At 41.3% G+C, this 21,628-nt stretch overlaps 1 protein-coding gene across 7 annotated transcripts in view; it reads left to right on the top strand.

Moving 5' to 3' along the window:
• Tcf4 (transcription factor 4) overlaps nucleotides 1-21,628 on the top strand; it is a 341,691-nt gene that overhangs the window by 299,163 nt on the left and 20,900 nt on the right. For all 7 annotated transcript variants that reach the window (XM_028774176.1, XM_028774173.1, XM_028774174.1 and 4 more), the window contains 4 exons: nucleotides 7,398-7,465; nucleotides 8,575-8,653; nucleotides 11,099-11,175; nucleotides 13,854-14,057. In XM_028774176.1, coding sequence (XP_028630009.1) covers nucleotides 7,398-7,465; nucleotides 8,575-8,653; nucleotides 11,099-11,175; nucleotides 13,854-14,057 — 428 coding nt within the window. The remainder of the gene's footprint in view (nucleotides 1-7,397; nucleotides 7,466-8,574; nucleotides 8,654-11,098; nucleotides 11,176-13,853; nucleotides 14,058-21,628) is intronic.

The following is a 21,628-nucleotide window of genomic DNA, read 5'->3' as shown; positions in this document are numbered from 1 at the left end:
CTTTAGAGAGGACGGTTTTGTCTGAGCTCATGGTTTGAAGAGACACAGTCTAGCATGGCCTGGGGCCTTGTCCTGGAGGGTAGAGCTTGCAGTGTAAATTATTATATCTCAGTGGATCAGAAACCAGAGAGCATAAATGGGGGTAGGCTGTCCCCATTGTGCTGTGCCTACAGTGGTCTGTGTCTGCCGCCCAGGCCCTGTGTCTCACAGTTTCCAGAATCTTCGAAAACACACCACCGGCTAGGAACAAAGTGTTCAGAATCATGAGCCTGTGGGGGACAGTTCACATTCAAACTGTAACAGCTTGGCCTTTGAGATCATTCACAGAGGGTCAATGATGAGAAACTCAGGGTTTGTTCTAGAGAACAAATGCAGAACACCATGCTGCTGTTTATTGCTTTAGCCTTTTGTAATTTTTTTTCCTCTTTTTCTTTTGAACTTTGGGAATTGTATGAATCACTTATGTGGGAGAGTTTTTAGTGAAAGAGATGGTATTAAACTGTTAAAGTATACTCTCTAGCCAACCAATACTCTGTTTCTTTATTCAGTAATTTATTTCACACTTGAGATGAGCCACCTAGCAGCCCTGTCCTATCACATCTCACAGCGAAGCAAATTTAGGAATGAGTTTCCATTTCTGGAACTTTCCAGAAGAGAACCTTTACAAGTGTGTTGTACCAGTCTGACCTTAGAGAGCTATGGCCAGAGGTCACATGGGAGAAGTTTTATTAGCAACCAGTGAAGTTTGAGCAGATTTGAAAAACAAGAAGAAAGAAAGAAAAGTGCAGAACTGAAAGACTGAAAGGGGTACATTTCACTTCAGTGTGGTTTGACAAATGGAAAGCCCCTTCTGCAGTCATGAGGTCGGTTATAAAGAATGGCCGGTCACTCATCCTTGTACATGACAGGTTTCCTGTCTACTTGTGGTTTGAGTCATTTTCTTTTTAAGGAAGATATGGAGGTGGAGTGGACCTCCGAGTTCATGAAAACACATTTGAGCACTCTTTTAGAAAGGATTGTGTAGACCTAACCTTCAGTCTGTCTATGAGTGAGGCATGTATCACTGGATAAAACCCTTTGTGAGTCTTGAACATCTCAGTTGCTCAGTACAGTCAGAATAAGGGTTACTTGTTTTAGATGGTCCCATTGCCATCCGCTTGCAGACAAATAGCAGTAGCCTGAGCACAGTAGAGGAATGTGTGAGCCCTACAGATGAAGAGTCTAGCTGCATGCTAAAGATGAATTTGGCTTTATGTATAAGCCTCAAGGTCCTGTTAAGTGTCCAGACAATAGTAAAGACCTCCAATTTAAAAAGAAAAATAAGAAACTCTTAGAACCCAAACAAAGGATTTCTTAGGAAATGTTCTCCATAAATCATTGTATTTAATGATTTGTATTCTTGTCAAAAATCTTATTAGAAAAACCATTTTAAAAATCATCATAATATCTTAGAAAATAAGTACATCTGGTAATTCAGCCCTACAATGATAACACATTCTTATTAAATTTGCATAAATATGAGAGTTACTTTAAAGCTACTTTAAGGGAAAAAGTTCTTGAATATTCCAGAATGCTCTGCCTTAGAATCTCGATTTCCTTGCATACAAATGCAGAGGAACATTGAAGAGCAATTGTTAAGCCTTATTATTCTCCTGGTGCTCTGACTCTCACATGTCTTCATGCAAAAGTCGCCTCGGCTTTGGTTTGGCAGAGGGAAGAAGCCTGTGATAGCAGCATGTCTGCAGAACACGAAGAGAAGCATTCTCTTCTGAAGTCAGTGTGTTTCTCTAACGAACAGTGCTGGCTAATAGGATACATCTGTAGACTTTGAAAATATTTGGCCTATACTCACTCATTCTGAAATGCAGGAAATAAAGAAATACTACATTGCCTGTATCTCAAAGAACAACCAGGGCTAATTAAATAATTGGTAAATAAGGAACACATAGCCCAACACATGTTTGAGATTACACACATGATCCTGGAGAGAGAGAGGAAAAAAGAAAAAAAACAGAAGAGCACTAATGTCATAAGAATGGGTCCAAGCACTAACATGAGGACAGCCTCCGTATTCAAGTTTCCTTGGCACAACGTTGCAAGGCACTGCAGTTCTCTGAGACAGGACACTGTTATCTGCAGAAGCTTTCTGGGTTCAGAAGGCTGTCCCGTGTCTCAGTATCATGTGATAATGTTCCACCATGGTTGTCAGCCATTGTCCTAAACCAACTATGGAACCTCACGGTGTCTACAGGATGAGGCACAAGCCCTGGAACTTCAGGAGGCCTGCACTTCATGTCATGTCCATTTGCTGCATCCCAAAGATGGAAAGTGGTCACTCGGGTTGGAATGGCTCAGCACTTGTCTTGCTGAGACAACTGGCCATGCCTTCTTTTTGTTTGCTCATTTGTTTCTTTTTTGCCCTTTCATGTCCAGTGCCAGTTATTTTAAGAAACATTTATGAAACTTTTAATGACATATCCATTCATGGTAAAATATTTCACTGTGGCTTATGGCCCATTCCTGTTCTACCTAAGCAAATACTAGCACGTTCTGGAAATTACATCAGCCATGTCTTGATAGAAAGGGTCTCAGAAGCACCCTGGAATAAAAAATGGGGTCAATAGGGCACATCATGGGTCAATGTCAGCTCAGCTGGTTTAGCACCTGGGCAAGGTGGGAGCTGGCCCGGGGCCTTTAGGAAGTTACTTGCATCTGAGTGCTTCTGTTTCATCCCTTTCAATGCCAAGCTTGTGTCAGAAGTGGTCCAGCCCAGATCACCTCGATCCAAGGATGCACTCAGAGGAAGTTTCTAGATGCCAGCTGAAGAGAACAGAGTTGTCTACAGGGTAGTACACTTTGCTGTCTTCCTACTTCTTTCCTTCCTGGATAATCAACTCTTGCTGATCAGGAGGGAGAGAACCTTTTGCCATAGGATAGGTCAAGGAGGTTCCCCAGGCCTAAGAGCCACTCAGCAGTCTGCAGATTCCAGTCAGAGTTTCCAACTGTATACATTGACAGCACACTCTTTGAGATTTGGGACCACAAACCTTCCCCATCCCTCACAGGGAATTGAGCATATAACAACATAATGTTTTATAATAACCACTATTGTTTTATTAGTCTTTAAGTGGGCTGCCTTCTGACTGCAGAAAAAGATGCTATTTCCCATGTTTTTAAACCTCAAACCAAGTAGTGTTGAAGGAACAGGCTACTAAGTTTGATTTAATGCACCATATGTTAAAGATTATTCTGAAATATCTAACTGGTTCATGAATTAATCTGACTTACAACTTTCACTCCTCCTGACATGTTTGTGTGACATGAGGCATGTTGGGATGTGGCTTTCTAGTAGAAACATTATGTCCTTCTTTCCCTAGAGAGCTTGGTTTCATAGTAATTTTTTTTATTATTCAACTAGTCACATAATATCCAGTCTGTGTTTTATGAGGTTCATGAGCCTTTAGATGAATTTGGGTGATGACCAGGCACAGACTGAAGAGTAAAGAAACATTTTATCCAGCAGCTTGGGGTCTGTAGTTATAAAGACCACCAATGGAGAGCAATAAATGAGTTTGATTTAAGCCCCTCTCCCATTTCCTGCACACAGTCAGGAGTCCCACCTTCCCCCATGTATGCCTGGAGCCCTTCCCACATGGCATTAGTACATCACGCCCCATGTTGGAGGTTCTTCTAAAAGAGTCTTGGAGGAATGTTGGCAACATTCCATTTCATAGTCATCTCTGTGGACAAACTCATGGCATTGCTATGCTTCTCCTTAGCACTTTAATGACATGAGGGTCACCAAACACAGTTCAGAAGAGCCTCATCTTAAGGTAGTGCTTGTCTGGAGAACACCGACTTGTACTTCCTCTGCCTTTTGATGTCCCCTCTTCCCTGCCGCAGGTTATGGGCGTGCAATAAAGGGGAAACATATTTTCCAGATTCTGATTTTCAGAGCTCATCCCCAGGCACCACTTGTCCTGGTATTTTGTTTGGAGTGTGTTCTGATGGGATTCACCATTTCCCCAAAGCGGACACTCACGGAGGGTGGTCCAGCACTGAGCACAGGATATGAAACCTTTGCGTGTGTTTCATCTAGCCAGCAACAGCACCTGTGCTGGAGTCCTCTAAACAATACTTGAGTGGCTCGCAGTATCAAACACTCCTACAAAATCACAAAGCTTTTCATAATTGCTCATCTTCCATTCATATTTTTGTTGTACTTCTACTTAGAGGCCGGTTTGTGTGTGTGTGTGTGTGTGTGTGTGTGTGTGTGTGTGTGTGTGTTTTGTTTTGGTTTTGGGGTGTTTGTTTGTCTTTTGTGTGTTTTTTTTCATTTTTGTTTTTGTTGTTGCTTTGGGTTTTTTTCATTTGTTTGTTGGTTTTTGTTTTGTTTTGTTTTTTGTCTGTTGAGCAAAAGAAATTGATTCGAACCAAAGAGCAAATAAACTGGTCCACATATAGACATGGTAGACAATGAGTTTCAAATCTGTTTCTGTGACATGAACATTAGTGATTTCTAATAATATACATTGACAAAACCCAGGTACTAAAATAACAATGAAGTCTTTAATACACTGAAGCCCGAAAGGTGGATTTGATGTGTGTTTTGCTAAGCATGACCCACTTTCCAGTACCAAAACCAAATATTAATACATTTGAGAATTAAAAACATATCTCCTTTCTAATGCTGTGTGACCTTTTGTATATTGGTCACACAAACAAAAAGAGACATCTTTAAGAGAGAACCAATCTAATGTTGAAAATGTGCCTACTCCGTGTTTCCTGGAACAGAACAAATGGCATGCCCAGTGAAAGAGTAGATTGGCCCCAGCAAACTGCTTTGAAATGTAAGCCTTTAGGTTGGGCTGTCTAGCTCTTGCAAGGTAAAATGGCTTCAAGTTAAAAAATAGTCTGTTCTTATCAGTGGCTTGCATAAATAGCCTTTGTAGTTTTCTGAAACATTTTTATGACCAGATGAGGTAAGGATTTGATTCTATTTTTGATTCCGCTTCCTGAGTCTTAATATCTCTTTGTATAAAGAAGACACTAATAGCTTAGTTTAAAAGGCTCGGTGCTTTAAAACAAAAAATTACACTGGGATTGGAGAGTTGGCCCTGCTGTTCTTGTGAAGACCCAGATTCAATTCTCAGAGCCTATATGATGGCTCACAGCCATTCGTAACTCCAGTCCCAGGAGACCCAAAGCTTCCTTTTGACCTTCTTGGGTACCAGGCACACATGTGGTATACACACACCACAGAGGCAAAATACTCATGCACATAAAATAGTAACATAAACGAGTCTAAAAATCTTTTAAATCACACTCAGAGTAACCTCTCTGTGGATGTTCTTAGAATGTGTTTGTTGGTTTTCCAAGTCTTCCTGATTTGTATCTTGGAAATGGATGGTTGCAGGGATAGATTTTAATTTATAATCTTCATTTTAAAATTGTTCAAAAGAAGGAGTCAATCTTCTGAAAGCTACTGCTATGGCAACTTTTTTTTATTGATAAGCTTTTGTTCTTTTTTTGTTTAGGTTCTTGGTTAGTAAATGTGGTTTTTTTGTTTGTTTGTTTGTTTGTTTGTTTGTTTTTTAACCAATGTTTCTTTGAACATTTACTTCATGAAGATCTGTGTAAGAATCAGATATCTTGGATTCTTTTGACTGTAATCTCCACTTAAGCATATAATAATGGACAGATAATATTGCTTGATGAGAAAACAGTAATGTCTCTCACAGACAGTGTAATGATGCACGCTGACAGGATGCTCTGTGCCTGTAAATCTTCATCACAGTCCTTTTAGAACCGTCTTTAGTTGTTTCTAAAACTCTTTAATACAGAAACTCCCACTTTAATACCTGAAAGAATTTCACCTATTTTTTTGTTTTAAATATTTTAATGTACTTGATGCCTTTCTTTTGTTGTTGTTATTGTTTTTGGTTTTGTTTTTGTTTTTCGAGACAGTTTCTCGGTATAGCCCTGGCTGTCCTGGAACTCACTCTGTAGACCAGGCTGGCCTCGAACTCAGAAATCTGCCTGCTTCTGCCTCCCAAGTGCTGGGATTAAAGGCATGGGCCATCACTGCACTTGATACCTTTCTAAGTTGCTTTTATTTGTCTAGTTCTATGATATCAGGTACACGTTCTGAGAATTTGCCCACATCTGCAGTCTAGCGTATTAATATAACTTATGTACATCATATATTTGCAATAGGGAAAAGAAGGGATTGTTTCTCTGAAGGTAATTATATTGGCTCTGTGATACAGGTGGCATTTTTCAGTGTTCCAGGAATAATCAAATGAGTCAGAGGGTGTTGTGGTTGGTTTTTGAGTAAAGCATATATAAGAGATCATTGAAATGATACACCAAGCATACAAATCATACCTCAGTAACAATCATACATCAGCTGTACTGAGCAGAGATCCAGAGAATGAAGGCAGGACCCAGAGAAGCTGTAGATCTCATCTCTGGAGTCATGGTCATATCCCACTGCATCCTTGGGTCTGGAAGGAGATGATACAAGTTACTTAGCTGAAAGGGTGTCCTGTTCAAGAAGAAATTTCAATGCCTTTATACGTGTGCTGTGAGATTTTACTTGAATTCATCGATTGACTTAATGTCTCCTCTTTATGGTCCAGTCAACAGTGAAAAGCAATTCTCGTAGAACATTAGTAGACTATTCTCAAGTCTCTACGCTAGTGTTGAGGGGATTAGTAAAGGCCCAATTCCTCAAGTCTGGTCAATGTTTCAATGGAAAGCTTTCAATACCACCCAGCCCATATCTACCACATGATTGAACAGCACATTATCTTCAGAAAAAGAGTTGGCTGTGCTATCTGCTGGAATATATGTATGATTATTAATAACACACACACACACACACACACACACAGAAAATGTATATGTAGAATAATAAAAATATTCTTTCTCTTCATTAGCAAGACCACTGTGTGGCACTGAGATGCAACTCCCTTTTTGCTGTCTATCAAATTTTTCTTAATTTGACAATAGGTATAAATTATTCAATTATATATTTAAAATGTTGGACTTTGAGGACTTTTAAAGTCCTGCAAGGGTCACATTTTTCTTAGTGATGATGACTACCAAGGGCTGGCTTGGTACCTGACATCAGCAATGTGGGGGAAAGTAATGGCAGAGGGAACACTCTGTCTTCAAACCAAGGTGTCAGATTTATATTTTATCCACCAAAAAAAAAAAAAGTAACATGAATATATTTGACATCTACCTCAGCAAACAAATTAATGCTAATTAAAGATTAATGTGTTACAATTAGCATTAAAAATGCAATTAAATTGTGAGTAAATGGACCAAGAATAGAAAACTGTTAGACGTCTCCCTGCCTGGTTTTCATATTCTGTCTTTTGTTTTTGCAGCAAACAGAGGAACTGGGGCAGCAGGCAGCTCCCAGACTGGAGACGCTCTGGGGAAAGCCCTGGCTTCGGTGAGGAAATATTGACTTTGGATTCCACGGGCACTGCTTGTAGCAGGGTGAACTTTAGTCAGAAGTGGACATATGGAATTTTAGAAAATAAATGCAAATAGCTTTGATGGACGGAGGGGTGGGTGGATAAGGATCACTGGGACTTTTTGAGGGAAAGCTGTTTTACCTCCTTTGGCTAGCCTTATTTATCCCGCTGTCTCATTGGTGCTTAGCCATCTTCATTGAGGGCTGGCCTGGGGATATTCTCCTGGCCTTAGGGCTCATAGAGTTTTCAGTGTGCATTTCTCTTTTCTTATCTCTAATGTATTATAGATGCCCATTGGCTAGCTCAGCCTGACTCTTCAAGAGTCGGTTATAAGATGCTTTGGAAAAGCTACTTGGAAAAAGAAATGACAACCCACTGAGGTTTGTGAGGGACTTGTCCCTTCCTTGGCACCTGAGGGACTTAAATACTTTGCTTTGTCCACCCACTCCCTGTAAGCTGGAGTTGAATCATCCCCATGTCCTCCCTCCTGAGTGACAAACCAGCATTCCTAATTCACTCAGCTAGAGAACGGCTTCTTGTAGTGTCTTCAATCATTTATACTTTTAAGAGGAAATCTGTTCTCCTAAGATTTGTGTCTTTGGTTGCTTTTTCTTTCCCTTGGTGAACATAAAATAAATTCAACTAATATCAGCCTCGGGGTTCTAAGGGAAAGTATTTATTAAGTCTGGGCTCTCTTGTGTCCTGCTCTCCAATGGCCCTAATTACAGAAGACACAATACTGCCCAGCCCCGTTTTGTGGAGGAAGAAAGGAAAATTAGAAAGCAGTATCTCTGTGGTTTGCCCAGAGCCACACAGCCAGTTTTCAGTGGGAAAGGGATCAGACGTGAAGCTGGCTGACCCCCCAGTTCTGTTCCCCACTGCCATGCACCACTACAGCAATCCTTTTGAGAACCTGAAGTAACTGTTTTCATTTTTTCGTTTTGGGATGTTGCTAGTACAGTTGAACGTTCCATGCATTTTGTGACTTGTGGATTTTTAAGGGAACCGTGTGGATGCTTTTTGTTGTTTAAAAACTGTTTATTCAACATCAATGAGAGTTTCTTTTCCTCTCCACTATTTTAAGATCTACTCTCCTGATCACACGAACAACAGCTTTTCCTCCAACCCTTCAACTCCTGTTGGCTCCCCTCCTTCACTCTCAGGTACTGTGTTCTAAACTCCACTTCACAGCCGTAGCAGGTAACAGAAAACACCTTCTACACACCCAGTGCCTGTAGAGATTTCGAATCATAGCCTGGCCATAGAGAAACAGAATGGGTGGATAACAGAATATAATCTGAGGGTGCCTTTATATCCATTTTTGTTTTAAATTAAGTGAAAATCCATTCCTTGAACTCTTCTTAGCTGTACAGATGTTCAACAGCTGGATCATGTATTCCAGTAAAATTTCTCAGAAACATAGTAAATGTAGTCATGAATATCTAATACTTAATTATCAAATATAGGCTATGTAGAGGAATCCTCCCATGAAGTCATTTGAGTCTTCTTCCTAAACTGAAATATTTGGAGGAAAGTGCAATTTTGTATATAAATTGTTGTGTAACTGTTCGAATTAAAAGTATAGTTTGTTTTTAAAATCTAATAAATTACTATGATGTATGGCTTCTAATCACATGACTGTAAGTGGTACAGTTATATAGTAAATCATTTTGCTTTTCCAAGGTACACATCAGTGATCTGCTGTCCTTCTTCGGTCATATGACCTTGTTCCATGCTTTAGTTATTTGGAAAGAAGGGAAGGTGGTTTCCATACAAAACTGTCACATGTATACCTGGCCTTACTGGGATTTAGAATAGATTTGCTCTGCCTATGTTTTGTATTCTCGAGTACTGTGCTGTTCCCTGTGTGCAGCCCTCACTTGCCTCCCTGTAAGCTGAGTTCCCTAGTAGGAAGTGAGAGGTTTCAAAAGGTGGACCGAGTCTCAGAAACAAGGGCTGCAGCCCAGGTGGGATGGCAGCCTCTCTGGTGTAGGAAGTTCACAGAACAGGACAGGGAGAGGGTCACCTGGGTCCTGAGGTCAATCTATTCTAGGTGACCAACTGAAACCAGGCAGAAGCAGGGCTTTTGAGGTGGTAACAGAATACCACTACCACCACCACCCACCCACCACCCACCCCCTCGTCCATAGCACAAATGGAAGGGAAAGCTCAGTATTGTGCTGTTCTGTCTTGGCACCAGATTCTTAGGCTCTGAAAAAAAAAAAAAACATCTCAAATATCAATCTCCCAAACCAGAGGAGGATTGAGCACAAAGGACTTGAGACAATAATGGGAGGGGAGGATGGAAGCAGGTGGAACAGCACGTTCACCACTTCAAACAAAGCAGCTAGATCCGTGCTCTGGAAGTGTGGGAACAACTAATGTCAGATGTCCTGGTTTTGTGCACAAGTGTACCCAAGTGAGGGAGGGCTGGGTGATTTGCCAAGGCTGTGTCAGTAACAATGAGAGACATGCGTGCGTGCTCAGGAACCTGGTGCGCATGCTCCTGCTGCGACACTGTACGTGAGGGTCAGGCGGAGGATGCAGGAACCTATAGCGGGGCCTCAGGGTCTGCAACCTGCCGCAGGTAGAAGGCGCCCGAAACAAGTGCAGGGAAGTCACTTTTGGGGTCCTCGTGATCCATTTTGAAAGATCACATGTTAGAAAGAAAGGATTTTTATGAAGATATAAATAAGGGGACAGATTGCTATTTTCACACCAGCGGCTCTGTCCAAATTCTGTCAAGAAAAGTAATTGAACAAAATATCCTATTTTTATTTAGCATAAAAATACACAGGCATACCCAGAAAAGACAAAAAGAATGGATTTTAAACATGCAGGCAGCACCAGGGCACAGGATCTTGAGAGATAACAGTGATTTCTTTTTCCTTTTTTTTGATTTATACACTTTTTCTATAGTGGGTGCTAATGTTACGATTGTCTTCAATTTAAAAGAGATTTTTATTCTGTAGGTTGGATATAGGGAGTATATTCTGAAAGGCTCTTTGGAAGAAACTACGTAGCTCTTAGTGTTAGGGAGTTTAGTGTCTTCCTCTTTAGAGAAGTGTTGTGAACTAACCTTATTTGCTCCAGAAGTTTCTGAGAGGCCCCATGTAAAGAGCATGTGCTTAGCACGAAATTTGATCCCCAGCTTCAAAATAAATAATAAATAAATATGTGTTTAAAGGTTTATCTCATCCCATAGACATTTTTAAAACAAGAGTAAAGTTCTCATGTATCAACAAGGGAGTTTTGGTTGGACACAGTCTGACCTCCAGTAAGGAGCTAGCCCTCCCCCATCCCTCCTTCTTACCCTTGAAAGCACCACAACTTTCCAATCTCCAGTGACAGATATGTCCCAAAGGAGTCCTGCTAGCTGAAACTTAGACCCAATAAAATATTCCTTTTTACAGAGGAGACCCAGGACACTGAGAGCCAGCCCATGAAAAGACTACATGTTTTACCTTTAAAAGATGTCTCTGGCCTTCATTTGAGAAGACTAAGTGTATTTATCTTATTGACTAATAGAAATCAATGTTGCTTCTTTTTTAAGTATCGGTGGGTTTAAGTGCACACAGATCTGATTGTTTTTCTCATTTCAATATCAGCAGGCACAGCTGTTTGGTCTAGAAATGGAGGACAGGCCTCGTCATCTCCCAATTATGAAGGACCCTTGCACTCGCTGGTATGTCGCCTCTCAGATCTGACACTTTCTGATCAGGTTTTCTTTTCTTCTGTCGCTCTGTGGTGCTTATTTTCAATGATTGCTACTTTGAAGTCGACATTAGGACGACCAGCTTGCCAGAGCAGGCGTCATAAGGATGCTCATCTCTGTTTGGAGATGGTGACCTAGATGTATCTGGAATGGAAGCCCAAGGCTCCAAATACCTAGGGCCTGAGAGGAGATAAAGAATCATCCTAGGAGCTTAGTATAGTGCTCTCCTCCCTGTTCCTTTGGGAAACAATTCAGAGCAGTGAGTAGTAGTGTGAGGACTGGGTCACTTGAAGATGCTATCTTCCTCCTCCCTGCCTACAGGTAACATTAGGCCATTTCCTCCTAACCTCAAGCAAGAGGCCTACCATTTTTGTCCCCATCTGCTGTGGTTCTTGTAGGAAGGAATCCAGCAATTTGACTTGTAAGGAAGTGACTACTCTTCCAGGGGAAATAGCTGAACAGTTCCACGGGCCTAACTCATCTTATAAATACTCACAGGATGATTCAAAGTCTGGCACTTTTATCTTCCTCAGCTTAGGGTGGGTGGAGCTGAAATTATGCAAAAAACAGCCCTGCACCATGCAGGTTGGGTGTGTGTCCATGAGTCAAAAGCAGTGGGGACCCCAATTCTGCCTCGGGGTTGAGATTTCAGCTCTTCTTGCATATTTTGAGATGAAACACTGAAGAGCACAAGCATTTCCCTATCTGCACCCATGTAAACCTATCTGTGATTTAGGGGCTACAGTCTTCCTTTTCAACTTACTTTTTAAGGGAAATCTGGAGATGAAAATGCAGAGATGAGTGTCTTCCTTTAGGAGCTGGATGAATTATCTAGCTGTGCATTTTAGCCGATAAAGACAACAGCCCTGAGAGCCCACTGTCCAGCTCCTTCATCGGCAGACTCCATCCAGATAGCTCAGTTGTTCTAAGTATTTATCCTCTGCAGGCTCTTCTCCATAGCCTAGTCATCAAAACCAGGCTTTATCCAGCTGTAGGCCTGGAGAGGTTGGTACATAGCTCTGGACCACAGCTTGGATTCCTCGTATATTCTGAACACTCACAGGGATTCCCAAGTCGAGACCTCTCCCTCCGAGGGAACTGTCATCCAGGAAGTATGCCAGGCACCTAGATGATTTCTTTTCATGCTTCCATTGACCCAACTATCTACCATCATCTTGTTCTTTATCAATTAAACATTGTAGACTTGGAGAAAGTAACATTTCCTCAGTCAAGTAAGTAGCAGCGCTAGCAGACTAGGGACGCCCTGCAACTTTCAAGCCTACCAAATCAAAATGTTCTGTACCATAGACTAACTCTATTAGACACACATTCTTCCTGTCAGTGTAGAATAATTGGAAGTTGCTTTTCTCATGCAGTAGGGGTGGTACATCTGTTTGCATAGTGCATCGGAAACCAAAGTAGAACAGAATGTGTTCTAGCACAAAACAGCATTAGTGTGAAGATGAAAGGAAGAAAGGAAAAAAGAAAGAAAGAAAGAAAGAAAGAAGAAAGGAAGGAAAGAAGGAAGAAAGAAAGAAAGAAAGAAAGGAAGGAAGGAAGGAAGGAAGGGAGGGAAGAAGGGAGGGAGGGAGGGAGAGAGGGAGGGAGGGAGGGAGGGAAAGGAAAAGAGAATGTAGATTCCAACCCTGACTACTACCTTTTGGTAATAAGACACTTTTGGTAATTATAATTCACTTACTTTTTGAGCTTCATTTTTGATGTCTATATGGAAGAAGCACTCCTGTCCTGTCTGTGAATACATGTTTAATATGCATCGATGAGATGGTATATTTTAATGTGTACACTGGCAAACAATAATTGATGTATATTAATCACAGTAAAAAATGAAGACAAAACTGTACTTTTTCTTCACTGTTAGCTATAGCATAGGCCTTATATAGTTGAAGAAAACTAGGATCCTAATGTTTAAAATGGGAGTGGGTGATTGGCTTTGAATTGCATGAGGTAATGAATTCTCTGCTGCTGTGTGGTCTCTGAAATCAGCTAGAGGTCTTGGGTAGATGATCAAGCAAAATCTTTGTTAGTCTTTAGTCCTGTGCTTTCATAGCACTTTGGGTGACAGAATTTTTAAAGATATTTTAGCTGTAACAATTTCTGAGCCTCTTCCCTACATGTACACATAAAGGTTGCTATTGATAACAGATTAAAAAGTAGGGGGTGGGGAAGGGGGCTTAAAGTTGTCTAAACCTTTACCTGTCTCTGACTTGAAGAAAATTTCATTCAAAAACCAAAAATAGATCATCTTTCAACTACTAATATTTTAGGCCTTCAGTCAGTACTCGCCAAAGTGTTCCTCAAATTCAATGCATGTTTTCTTCTGTTACCATAAATCTCAGTTCTCTTTCAAGCTAATGGAGTCCAGTGTAGCATATGTACATAATAATGTCCTCAAAGAATTATTGAATTTACTTTGTTCCTGAAAAATAACACTGTAACTTTAACATATTTTCCACTAGTTTCTTAGGAAGGACATTATTTATTTTTATTATTGTTCTAAGGAAAAAAACTTTATTGGAAACATATATTCTGAAACCCAACCTGGTCTGTCGCAGCTCAGGATTCTGCTTATGTAGCCTGTGCACACATTTCAAACTAAATCAGATTTCCCTCCACTTGCAAACTAACAGCAAAGCCGAATTGAAGACCGTTTAGAAAGACTGGATGACGCGATCCATGTTCTCCGGAATCACGCAGTGGGGCCGTCCACAGCTGTGCCTGGTGGCCATGGGGATATGCATGGAATCATCGGACCTTCTCACAATGGAGCAATGGGTAGCCTGGGCTCAGGGTATGGAACTGGCCTTCTCTCAGCCAACAGACATTCACTCATGGTAAGTGGGCTTTATTTATGTAGAATCAGAATTGCAAGTATAAATACTACTGCTACTGTTTTTGTAAGAATCACTTTATTAGAGACATTATTCTCTATATGGATAATTCACATATTGATAGTGTAAAATTCAGTGTGTTTTAGTGTGTTCACAGTATTGTAAGACCATCATGATAGTCAAATTTTAAAATCGTTTTGCCTCTTGCACAAAGATAAAGAAAGCCACAGGACCATCAAACAATCAAATAGCTATTCTCCCACCCACCTCATACCCCTCCTGTCCCCCAGCTCCTGGCAATCACCAAGTTGCTTCCTGTCTCTGTAGATTCTGGGCATTTCATTCAGAAACTGTATTATAGTTTTATTTGTTTTTCTTACCATTCTATAGAGCACATTACATTTCCCACTTACCAGCTGACAGATCCTATGGCTGCCTTCACTCTTTGACCCATGCAAACAAACAAACACTCTTATGAGTATTCATGCACAAGATTTTATATGGGCATGTGTTTTCGCTCCACACAGGTATCAGTAAGTTGCTAGATCGCCGCTCATAACTTCAGTCATTCATCTTGATGACTTTGATCAAAGCCCACAAGCCAAGTTCATGTTACATCAGTAACGTTTCAAATATGAGGGTGGTACGGTTTGGTTTGTCTTTAAGAAGCTAAAATGATGCCTTTCACTCTCCGGGTTGAGGCTAGAAATCATTGTGCACTTGCCTTTTGTGGTGTTCAGAGACCGCTTATGAGAAAAATATGACGTGATAATAATTAGCTGATGAATGGTGTAAGTTTCACTTTATTGCTGATTTTGTGAGTAGTACTGCCCCTTGCACATACCTGGTGGTAAACATCCTGTTGCCCTGCTTGACCCTTGTCAAGTTTCCATATTGCTTGGGGGAGGTCCACTCTCCATTCTTACTGCAGCTTCTCTCACTTGGGGATGCTTCCAAAAGAAAGTGCAAAATGACTGTGAAACCTCGTTCAGCTTTTTGGTCCTTCTTCAATTTCTCTTCATTGAAAGACCAAGATGCAGAGTGCCACCCCGCACAGTATAATACTGAAACCTGCAACCAATTAGAAACCAAAAAATGCGAGTTTATAAATAGAAGCAATGAACTCACTTCTAAAATGTGGAGAGATATTTTTTGAATGCCAATGCTAAATCTTTCTTCCTTACTTTTTTCTTTATCTTGACCTCTACCCTAAAAATCCATCATTGAGTAAAAATTGTTTGCATGTTCATTGGCAGTTGCTAAAGAGTTTGCAAAGGCAAGTCTAGATTTTAATTTAGCCTGGCCTCAGGTAATGTGTTAAACACTAGGGATGCATTTAATATGAGGTTTTCATTTGTACAGCTTTCTTTTTTTCCCCCTGACTGCAATGTTTAAACAACACTGCTTTTAATTAAGAAATCTGGCTTTATTAAAATCCAGATCTGCGCCTTATAACCAGTTATGTATATCTGCTCTCAATCAAGAGAAAAATAGACTAATTTTTGTAGCTATGTTCACTTTGCATATGTTAGCCGGATGCGGCATGCACCCAAGACATTGATGTAAAAACTGTCTTTTCCATAAATATGTAGTTTGTTCTTAAATACCAGATGGAGGCTAAGCATTTCTTTAATGTATTAAACTGTACATTGATGCTTTTTGGAATTATATGACCTTTGAGTTGCCTCTTTGAGTCTGATTCTGAGATGGGACAGGAGGAAAAAGAGGAGAAAAGACAAAAATAAGTAGAATTATTTTTGGAGAGGGGAAGTTGAACTGACCCCAGTGGAAAGTAAAGAGAGAGACTACAACTGAACACTTTTAAAAAGGCAAATGATTGGTCAGTATTATACAGACACCTCTTGGATATGGTTGCTGGGATACTATATAGAAGATAAAAGGTTGCTGGTTCTACTGACTGAAACAAAAGTTCTCTCTCACTCCAAAGAGCCAGCTAGATCTTGGCCTAGCTCCAGAGATGTGCATGTCAACAGCTCAAGCCCTTTGCATCCAATAGAGGACTTGTTATCCTCTTCACTTTCTAGAAACCACGCAGCATGTCCCTAAAAATCTAAACTCCTCACGTGCATAAGAGAGACTGGATTGGCGAATCTTATCTCAACACCAACCTGCATGGGTTCTAAAACCAAACTCTAAGAAGAAAGGAAATGTTTTTTTAATTTAGTCAGTGTGAAGTTAGCCTTTGACCATTTGACACATTCCACAATAAAAATAATAATAATAATAATAATAATAATAATAATAATAATAAAAATAAAAAGGTTTGAGAGGAAGCAAAAAAGGAAAAAAGAAAGAAAGAAAAATCCCCTCTACCCCTCACAACAACAACAAAAATTCAAGGAGGATGCTGGGAATGCTTTCCACATTTGGATTCTAATACATGAAACAGGTGTTCAACCCGTAGCCAGCTGCAGGAAATAAAGTAGAGGTGGGAGGTGTGTACAGGAAGCAGGGCAGGAAGGGCTGGAACGAGGCCGGCTCTCAGCTCCACACCTTCCTTTGTTGAGTGGAACTGAGGCGCAGAAACTTGAGACTCATCCCAAGGCTGGTTTTGTTTTGAATAAATCTCCCTTCTAACCCTGCCTCCTGATTCCTCCTGATTAAAAAACAGATACAGCTCCAACTGGTCTTGACCTCCATGCTCCTCTTTCTTCCCTCCCCACCTCCTGAGTATGGAAACAAAAAGGCCTGATGCCTTGGAAGATGATGGAAGTCCTCCTTTCCCCAGCAGCTTGACTGGTGGGGAACACTGTGTTTCTGCTCCAGCTAGTGGGTGATCTCCTTTTATTGCTCACTTATTGCACTGAGCTTTGAGTCACAAAATGTCTTCCTTAGTCTTTGGTAATTTACTGAATATTAATGCAATGAAAGGGATTTCTCCCTCACTTCAACATGGCTTATACCACCGAAGTGAATGGCAGATATGCGGGGCTTTCTAGATAGCATTATTTGACCACTTTTCCTTTCTCAGAAGCTTCAAAGGAATTTCCATTGTCTCTAAGAATAGAATCAGCTCCCTAGCTCATCAGTCAAGACCCTTGCTTATTTACCAAAAGCCTTATATCTTGCCACTCCATTATGCAAAGGTTTTCCAGCCAGACCAGTGTATGCGCATTACCAGAACTGGCCCCATTAAGTACTTCGTTTGCATATGTCCTAGGTTCATCCGCCCTGTCCACTTCTCTCTTCTCACCCATTGTCAAAGTTCTGACAAACCCTTCCTCTTCTAGGAAGCCGTCCGTTGCTGCTTCTGTTTATAACAGTCATTTTATGCACCCCCAGCACCTCCATCTCTTAGCATAATGAGTCATAACATTTCCAGATAGTTATCTTACCCAGCTTCACATAGCTGGGCATCTTTTATAGGTGCCACTTCGATATGCCTGGCTGCTCTATGGTCCTTGAGTGCCACATTTTATATGCCCCCTCCCTCCCAAGGAATAGACTAGCTTGGCCCCTCTGGTCTAGGCTCTGGTCACAGCATCTCAGGTGGCATTCCTAAAAGTCCAGTGAGGGGTACCATGTTGGCTGTTAGGGTTGGTGATGCAAGCCTCATGAATTCAAACAAGTCAAGACCTACAGCTGCATTTAAGTCTGGAGACCTTACTCCAAGTTCTGTTTTACTGCCATACCTCTTTCCTGGAAATTGTAAACACACCTCTTCAGAACTCATTTTTGGTGCAAAGAGTTTGTGATTTTTGTATCTTGATAAATGTTGGTTGGTAGAAGGTTCTGCATATTTTATGGTCTGCTTCGCCAGAGCAACTTTCTTCTCTCCAGTGGGGGGAGGAGGGTGCAGGTATAGCATGCTCAGGGTAAAACATCCTTGTCAAAGTGTCTTCCTAAGCCACCACATACATGCCAAGTGGCCAAGAGTTGTAAACTCTTCCTCCTTGAATCCCCAAGGATATAGTTTTAAGTCATCAAGTATGTTTCTTATCATAACAGCCTCCTTCCCTGGCAAAGTCAAAACTCTGTAGATAGGAGAAGGAAACAATTGGGTTTGTCTCTTACCTAATTAGGAAATCTTAACCATGTCTACACACATCTCATTGTTAATCTTGGCATTTAAATTTTCTGCTCTCATGCAAACCAATTTAGAAATAGTCTTCCAAAGCCAGTTCTCTTCCATATCCATTGGCTATTCAAACTCACAGATGAGGCCTGAAAGAAGCCTTTCAAATGACTTCACATTGTCCTTTAGTGGAACAAAACAGACATCAAACATGTCTTCCTGTGGCTCTGTGTGTGACCTTGTACATTACCTGTAGATAGGCTCGGAGATGCTGTGTTTATTATCCATGTGTAATGACTCTGGTTTTCAGTTCCTTTTTTGAGTAAATTCTGCTTGTTCATCTCAAGAACATTTAGCTGTGGTAACTAGAGTCAGGTACTGTGCTTAGTTATGGTCTCTGGTCTCAGGGGGGCTTACAAACTAGTTGGAAAGAACCACTATCTTTAAACAAATTGCTGTATGCTTGTCCACTAGACCCTATAAGAAAACAGGGACTCTCTTATCTAGATGGGCCAGTGTCATGATTAGCTGATTTAGGAGAAGTGCTCTCTCTGCGCGCTCTCTCTCTCTCTCTCTCTCTCTCTCTCTCTCTCTCTCTTGCTGTCTCTGTCTCTCTCTCTCTGTCTCTCTCTCTCTCTCTTTGTGTGTGTGTGTGTGTGTGTGTGTGTGTGTGTGTGTGTGTACAGAACCCAGGGCTTTGTCTAGGTGCACTACCACCGAGCTATGACTCTGGCCCTCATCCCCCTCTTTCTTGTTTAAATTTGAAGTAGGGTTTCTCTATTATACTCAGGTTCACCTTGAACATACTCTCTAGCTTACGGTGGCTTTGAACTCTCAGTCTTCCTTTCTCATCCCCCGACCCTTCATTAGGCTTAAAAGCTTATACCACACGACCTAACAGTAGTAGTAGTCTCTGAAGAACTGCAGCAGCTGATGAAGAGATGGAGCAGTCATGTGACCTGTCTCCTACACTCGCCCTCTGCTGCATCCCTCAATGAAGGTGGGATTGTGGAACACACTTTAGAAACCACAGATGCATGTAAATCTTAGCTTCATTTCCTTCTTTCCAGTGAGTTTTGTTTTTGGTTTAAAGATTCAGTCAATGAACTTGTATCAAGGGAGCAATCATCTTTCTTTAGCTGGCATGGAGCATGAAGGAACTTGGGGGATACAAGACTTCATGGACAAACAATTTACTTCTGCTCGAATAGTTGAGTTTGGATCATTGAATTTAGGTTCTAAAAGCAGCTTAAAAGTCAGCCTATTGCCATTGTTTTGCCACTGAAGACTGAGACCCAGAAAGGGGAACTGATTCGACCTTGCTTGCTTGGCTAGTTAATTGTTGAGCTAGGCTTAAAATCAGCAGACAGGCCAGCAACTGTACCAACATTTAAAGGATAATAATGCTGGAGTCAGGCCCTTGTCGATGCTTGGCAAGTATTCTACCCCTGACCTATAGCCCTGGTCCAAAGATCCTTCCCACCACATCCTCCACAGTATGTATCCCCTCTTACCCAGTACCCCAACAGTTTCAAATGAATGAAAGGTCTTATGACCACTCTGTTCCTTGTGCTTAGGTAATGAATTCCAACATACTCTTCAGTTGTCCCTGGACTCGCATTAGTGAGCAGCAATTTATCTCTGTCATTCATACTGAACTAGAGAACACAGTACCCATTGGGTCCTATCACTTCGCTGCCTGGATAGCATTGCCTGACAGGTCATCATGGCAGACACAGGAAACAGGAACTTTGAGGACAAATGGTGAGCAGAGGCATCGGCCCCTTCCATCTTCACAGATCTTAAGTCTATAAAGTTCTACATGTGCTTGGGCACATGCTTCATGTATGTGCAGTCATTACTACAGTACCGCAGGGACTGTAAATGTCATCTCAACTCTAATCTGCATACAAATTATCTGGCCAAATGTTGGTCAGCATCTTCCCTCTTTCATAAAACCTATTTCTCTCAACAGGTTGCAAATTTTACCTCTGCCCACTTCTGCCTCTCTGTACAATGCTTCTCTGTCCACAGGAATTGCTCCCAAGTCCAGTCCAATACACACACACCACACATGTGACTTGTATTTGTAGAGAGAGTATTCAGTGTTTTCTGTTCCTTAAAGTCAGCGTTTATATCTTTGAATATTAACCTACAACTGAGACTCCTGGGTCCCCCTCAAAAGCCCCGTTAGTTTATGCTGCACGCTCTCTAGCTTGGTCAAAGATTCTGATTTCCCACTGTAAGGAGCTTTTAGCAAAGGGAATCTCAAAATGAACATGGTGCTCAAGGGGCTTTTAGGGTGGACATGATAATTCGCCCTCTCCCGAATCCCACTCAGTTTGTCTAACAAATCTTATTTGCTAATATTGATGCCTTCACAGTCTTGTTGACATGTATTGAACCCGTAATCTATAAATCATGACTAAGCATCCATGCTGACTCTTCTCTGATGGACTTAGTGTTATACAGGTCCAGAACCCCTTTAAATCTCACACTTCCTCCGCTTCCATCTGCCTCCAGTCTATAGGGCTACTTCACGCCCTCATTCCGTTATATTCTCTGCCAGCTCTATCACTGGCAGATGTGATGTGTGCCTTTAAAGTCCACATCAAAGCCACCAATAAAATTGCTGGCCAGGGAAGAATATGGACCAAAAAGCCCTGAGGTTCAAGACAACATTCATTCTCTCTCCACACTGATCCCTGCTCTTGAAGTTTTCAATCACAGCTGGTTCTGTCCCCTACTTCTGTTCATGGTGCGTCTGTTATAAAATGTCCACCCTGTTGTAGTAAGAGTCCAGGCATGCAAACACCCACTGGGAGTGAGGAAATGGGGTTTGTCTAGAGGAACTTGTTTTTGTTTAAACCAAATTGAGTTCATGGGGGTGCCGTTGCTATCCTACACAGCACATAGACACTGACTTAAACAGCCAGTTATAGAATCTCACCAAGGAGTGCAATCTTCAGCATCATGTTTCAGCCGTTACTCTATTACTGGGGGGTTTATTTTTAAAATCAGGATAGTTGCTTGCCTCTAGAATTCCCCCTGTCTCTGGTAATCTCCTTGATTATCACATATTCCCGAGAGTAGATTAGCAACCTCAATCGAAGGATGTTTCTTTGATATTCCTGTCATACTTTAAAAGAATACTTTAAGGAAACAAAGAAAAGAAGAACTTTAAAAAGTTTTCCTAACTAGGGGTTCTTTGTTCAACAACAGTTTCAGACTCCTTGAGCTCATGTCACAGTTGTGTTCTGCCTTCATTCAGCAACAGTCAGAGACTGTGCAGCCATGAAACCATTTCACCTAGAGAGCAGTGGTCAGAACTCCAGCTCCATAGACACCACCATGGGTTCCACTAGGTATGATCTCTTTGATCTCCCATAGCGTCTTTATTCAAATGCAGGCCTCATGACATGGCAACTGTCAGTCTGTCCACTTAGATGTGTAACCCTAACCCTCTACTTTATGTGCTCCTGGAGCAAACAAGTCCAAAGCATCCGTGGAGCATCCTGAAGCACACACATGTGCTGTG

The sequence above is a fragment of the Grammomys surdaster genome, unplaced genomic scaffold (genome assembly GCF_004785775.1).
Source record: "Grammomys surdaster isolate TR1022 unplaced genomic scaffold, NIH_TR_1.0 239, whole genome shotgun sequence".
Classification (NCBI taxonomy): Eukaryota; Metazoa; Chordata; class Mammalia; order Rodentia; family Muridae; genus Grammomys; species Grammomys surdaster.
This window is presented reverse-complemented; position numbering and strand designations above follow the sequence as displayed.